The sequence below is a fragment of the Cryptotermes secundus genome, unplaced genomic scaffold (genome assembly GCF_002891405.2).
Source record: "Cryptotermes secundus unplaced genomic scaffold, Csec_1.0 scaffold550, whole genome shotgun sequence".
Taxonomy (NCBI): domain Eukaryota; kingdom Metazoa; phylum Arthropoda; class Insecta; order Blattodea; family Kalotermitidae; genus Cryptotermes; species Cryptotermes secundus.
This window is the reverse complement of record NW_019724591.1, coordinates 347,154-353,072: the sequence shown is the minus strand read 5'-3', so window position 1 is coordinate 353,072 and position 5,919 is coordinate 347,154. Positions and strand designations below refer to the sequence as shown.

Genomic DNA, 5,919 nt, shown 5'->3' with positions numbered 1-5,919 from the left:
TCGTTAATCAGAGCGAATACATCCAACACACATATAGCAAAAACATAACCTCTACTTGCCGCTCTGCGGCCCAGGGCCCATCCTAGATGAGTGGTCCGGATAAAGACGTAAACTTGATGGACTGTGATGGAACTACGATGGTGAAGACAAAGCTGAGACGACGCAGTAGGAGCCCACCAAGTAATGCCCTATCAAACAAGAAACGGACAGTTGGAAGCCCACAACCACCCACTACAGACAACATCGCTGCGCCGCCGGCCACGACAACAGGTAACAGCTTCGATAACGCAACCGCAGCCCTCACCTTCACCAAAGAGGATGCAGGGCCCTTTGTCCTCCACCTCAGAGGAAACCGTGAAAATAATACCAGACCGCTAATGGCACTCGAAGTATGTCGAATGCTAGAGAAATCTATCGTAAAATACGATTTAGTGACCCCTCTTACGAGAAACACGTGGGAAATCACTTTCAATACACGAGACACTGCTAACTACGCTTTAACCTCCCCCTACCCGAAACAACACGGTTTGATGATTTGGTTGCCTTGGATGAAAGTTTTTAGGAAAGGCATCATTAGAGGCATCCCCCTAGACTGCTCTGTTGCGGAAATTAAGGAAGAACTCAACAAATCAAATCCCGGACTGAAAGTATCAGAAGTATCCAGGTTAAAGCGACGAATACAGAAGGATGGACACACTGAATGGGCCGACACCCACACTGTCAGTGTTGTTGTAAGAAGTACACAATTACCAAAATTCGTTTATATTTGGCGAACGAGACTGGACTTGGAACCCTTCATCCCACAGGTTCGACAGTGCGTTAGATGCGGCAGATTCGGCCATATTAGTAAAGTTTGCAAAGCAATTGAGAAATGCCTGACTTGTGCCCACGACAAGCACCCAGAAAGCGAAACATGTGCGACAACCCCGATGTGCATTAACTGCAAAGGTGACCATCCTACCCTCAACAGACAATGTCCCAAATTTAGGGAATCCAAAGAAATCTGTAGAATTATGGCTCATGAAAATGTACCCTTTGCAATAGCACAAAAACAATTCTCTAACATGCAACATAATTCCTTGTTCCACTCACCATTTATAGCTTTCAGCAACTTCACACCATTGCGACATTCTCCTACTCCAAGTAAACTCCCTTTGCCCCCTGAACAGAAAAATCGCAAATACAGTGAAGCCGTGCAAGCTCGGCCGGCCAAGGACCGTATTTCGCACACGACTCCTTACCTCGCTGAGACCAACTCGCTAATGAACAATATCCATTCCGCTCACCTACAAAGACTGGAATCGATCTTAAAAGCAGACCCGAACTCAAATGCTCTATGGAACAGAATCTGGAAAGCAATCGACCTACATATTCAATTCTCAAATGGACAAGAACCCCAACGTGCTCCGAATACTTCAATGGAATTGCCAAAGTCTCAAAAACAAGCTACATGAACTTCAATTTAGAGCACAACAGTTTGACATCATTCTATTAAACGAAACCTGGCTGACACAAACGGACAAAGTCTATATAAAAGGATTCGACGTTATTCGCAAAGACAGAACGCATCGTGCTGGAGGAGGTACTGCCATCTTCATTAACAATTTTCTCAAATATGAGAAACGACCTGCCCTATACGACTGCGACGGGAGCATTGAACTATGCGCATTGACCCTGCACTTAGTAGAGGGAAAGCTACTATTGGCAACTGGATACAGGCCCCCCGATAAACACATTTCGAACGATAAATGGCTGCGCTTCCTAAACCAATTCCACGATAGGTTTCTATTAGCAGGGGATTTTAATGCCCACCACCCCCTCTGGGGCAGCCCTCGCGCTTGCTCTGAGGGAGATAAACTTTTTCGCGCCATAGAAAGTACTGATAATTGTGTCATCAACCAAGGAGATACAACCTTCCGCTCAAGACAATTTAATACGGAATCGGCTATAGATATCTCAATAACAGACAGCCGATCCTACCCAGCGTACAACTGGTGCGTTGGGAAGGACTCATGGGGTAGTGACCATTACCCTATCACACTAGAACTCCACAAAAAAGCGAATCCCAGGATCATTCACCGGGCACCGCACAAAATATATACTCTTAAGACAAATTGGCAACAGGCCATCTCCAACATCTCCTGCAACTTAGATGCCCTCGAAGCAACTATCTTACACCCAGATACCGACACCCAGGTTAAGTACTCCACCTTTGCAGCTACTATAACCTCCGCGGTCATGGAGGCCACACCAGGGAGAAAATACCACAACACGAGAAACCACAAACAGAATTCCAACCTTGCTAACAATCAAAAATCTTACAAACGCCCTAACCCAGCACCATTTTGGAACGAAGACTGCAACCGACTTATTCGGCTTAGAAAAGGAGCACTCCTACGACTCCAGCAGTACCCATCGAGAGACAATTTTCTCCAATACAAGAAAATCGAGACCAAGACGAGATCTGACATACGCAGCATCAGACGGGACTACTATCGGAACTTCTGTTGTTCCCTCAACCGCTTCACTAATCAATCTTACATATGGAGGAAACTAGCTGGACTGAAGCGTGCCTGGAACACTACCCCTCAGTCGAACNGAACGATAAATGGTTGCGCTTCCTAAACCAATTCCACGATAGGTTTATATTAGCAGGGGATTTTAATGCCCACCACCCCCTCTGGGGCAGCCCTCGCGCTTGCTCTGAGGGAGATAAACTTTTTCGCGCCATAGAAAGTACTGATAATTGTGTCATCAACCAAGGAGATACAACCTTCCGCTCAAGACAATTTAATACGGAATCGGCTATAGATATCTCAATAACAGACAGCCGATCCTACCCAGCGTACAACTGGTGCGTTGGGAAGGACTCATGGGGTAGTGACCATTACCCTATCACACTAGAACTCCACAAAAAAGCGAATCCCAGGATCATTCACCGGGCACCGCACAAAATATATACTCTTAAGACAAATTGGCAACAGGCCATCTCCAACATCTCCTGCAACTTAGATGCCCTCGAAGCAACTATCTTACACCCAGATACCGACACCCAGGTTAAGTACTCCACCTTTGCAGCTACTATAACCTCCGCGGTCATGGAGGCCACACCAGGGAGAAAATACCACAACACGAGAAACCACAAACAGAATTCCAACCTTGCTAACAATCAAAAATCTTACAAACGCCCTAACCCAGCACCATTTTGGAACGAAGACTGCAACCGACTTATTCGGCTTAGAAAAGGAGCACTCCTACGACTCCAGCAGTACCCATCGAGAGACAATTTTCTCCAATACAAGAAAATCGAGACCAAGACGAGATCTGACATACGCAGCATCAGACGGGACTACTATCGGAACTTCTGTTGTTCCCTCAACCGCTTCACTAATCAATCTTACATATGGAGGAAACTAGCTGGACTGAAGCGTGCCTGGAACACTACCCCTCAGTCGAACGAATACAACGTGCAGAGGATACACACCATTGAAACAGCAATAGAAACACTGTGCCCCCCTTGGGCCTTAGTACAACCGCCATGTTTGAAAAACGACTACGAAGACCCATTCATGGATCACCCCTTTACTAAGGAAGAATTAGGAGCAGCCATCCTAAGTACTAACCCTAAGTCATCCCCAGGCCTTGATGGAATTGACTACTTAGTCATTCGCTCTCTCCCAGACACGGTCAAACCCCTGCTTCTAAGACTCTATAATGACATCTGTTTGACTGAATCCCTTCCAACTGAATGGAAACAGTATTCCATCTTCTTCATCCCTAAACCCGATAAAGGAAAAGTCAGACCCATTTCGTTGGCTGCTTGCCTTCTCAAAATCATGGAAAAAATGGTCAACATGTGATTAAACTGGTGGCTGGAATACAACCACCTACTACCCCCCTACAATTCGGCTTCCATAAGAACAAATCATGCCTGGATAACGCCACTGTGCTTTACCTGGACATAATCAATGCGTTCGACTTGAATCGACACTTGGGTGCCGTATTTCTTGACATCCAAAGTGCTTTTGACAACGTATTGGCCGACGTCCTCATCGAAAGACTGAAACTCACAAACCTCCCTCGCCACTTTTTAGCTTTCATCTACAATTTAGTTTCCGAAAGATTCCTCTATCTCCGATATGACAACCTGGATGTTGTACGAAGGGCGTATCGGGGGCTACCTCAAGGTAGTGTTCTCAGCCCGATTCTCTTTGCCCTCTACATGACGCCCCTCAACGCGAGCATGCAAGGCCCCTGCACCGTACTCCAGTTTGCTAATGACATCGCCCTCTACTATTCTGACAATGATCCCAAAATCATTTCCACTAAGCTCACACAAGACATTGGTACAATGAACGTCTTTCTAGAGAACAGCGGGCTAAAACTAGCCCCCGAGAAGTGTCAATATTGCCTCTTCAGTAAAAATAGAACCATAAGAACTGCCCGCTGGGAAGTAACTATAGGCAACGCCGCATGCAGATCAGTGCCAGTGGTGAAATTTCTGGGAATATTATTCAAATCATCGCTTAATTGGAAACAACACTTCCTCTACATCAAATCCAAATGCATCAAACCATTGACTATTATCAGCTACTTGCGTTCAACATGGATAGGAGCCGACCCATGTGTCCTACTACGCCTATATGTTGCGCTAGTGAGGTCTCGAATTGAGTATGGTTCACATCTTTTCACTCCGTTCAATGCCACAGTAACCACCTCCATGGAACGTATACAATGTAAAGCCCTTCGGCTAGCTATGGGATATATGACATCCACACCCACAAATGTAACCCAGGCAGAAGCACGGATTCCACCCCTGGTCATGAGATTTAAACTACTCTGTGACAACTACATCTCCAGAATCTACACCCTCTCAAATCATCCGCTACTGGCCCGTATATCACAACTAGCAGACACTAGGATGCATCCCACCAGGATTCACACTGGACAAGAGCCCCTAATTCTCACGTGCTACAAGGAAATTGAACCTCTGCATCACCTTATTGCCCACTCCGATAAACCCCTGATATACAGTTACCCCTACAAGACTTCCTTTCATCAGGCCCGGGTGTCATTTGCCGAGGGCCTAGCTGCCAGCTCATCACCACAAGGGAAGGCCATGATCGACTCGCTGGTTAAGGAACTCGAGGGTTCCAACCGTTGTTTTTTCACAGATGGATCCAAAACGGAAGGTTGCCGTTTTGTAGGTTTTGCCTCCGTGACTTCTACAAACTCCACGGCGAACCTATATAGAACATCCAAGTATGCCTCAGTCTTCACAGCGGAAGCTATGGCTATTATATCGACGCTAGAAATGATAAAACAGAGTCCGAACACACACTTCAGTCTTTTCTCAGACTCCAAAAGTGTCTTGGAAGCCCTACGCTCTGGCTCCCCACTGAAACACTGTAGTCATCTAATACTTACCATTAAAGAGCAACTCCTCATGCTTGAAGAAAAGGGTAAAATCGTTCACTTCTACTGGATACCTGCCCACATTGGAATCACCCACAACGAACGGGCCGACATGGCGGCAAAAGAGAGTGTTTACAAAGGCATAGACTCCCAACTATTATTACCCTGGACCGACCTTAGAGCCTGTTGGAAACAGAAAATGTTAAAGATTTTTACGCATGAGGCTACTCATCGGGAGCGCACAAAGGAAAATAGTATTTCGATAATTACTTCACTGATGTACCTTACCCCTGGTTCAACAANCTGGTTAAGGAACTCGAGGGTTCCAACCGTTGTTTTTTCACAGATGGGTCCAAAACTGAAGGTTGCCGTTTTGTAGGTTTTGCCTCCGTGACTTCTACAAACTCCACGCCGAACCTATATAGAACATCCAAGTATGCCAAGTCTTCACAGCGGAAGCTATGGCTATTATATCGACGCTAGAAATGATAAAACAGAGTCCGA

General features: G+C 46.0%; 1 protein-coding gene across 1 annotated transcript; it reads left to right on the top strand.

The window, feature by feature from the left end:
- The first annotated feature begins 4,222 nt into the window (after nt 1–4,222).
- Nucleotides 4,223–5,794, top strand: LOC111862357. Its single transcript, XM_023847671.1, has one exon. It carries the CDS (start codon nt 4,223–4,225, stop codon nt 5,792–5,794), a length of 1,572 nt encoding a protein of 523 aa, XP_023703439.1.
- Nucleotides 5,795–5,919: the final 125 nt, after the last annotated feature.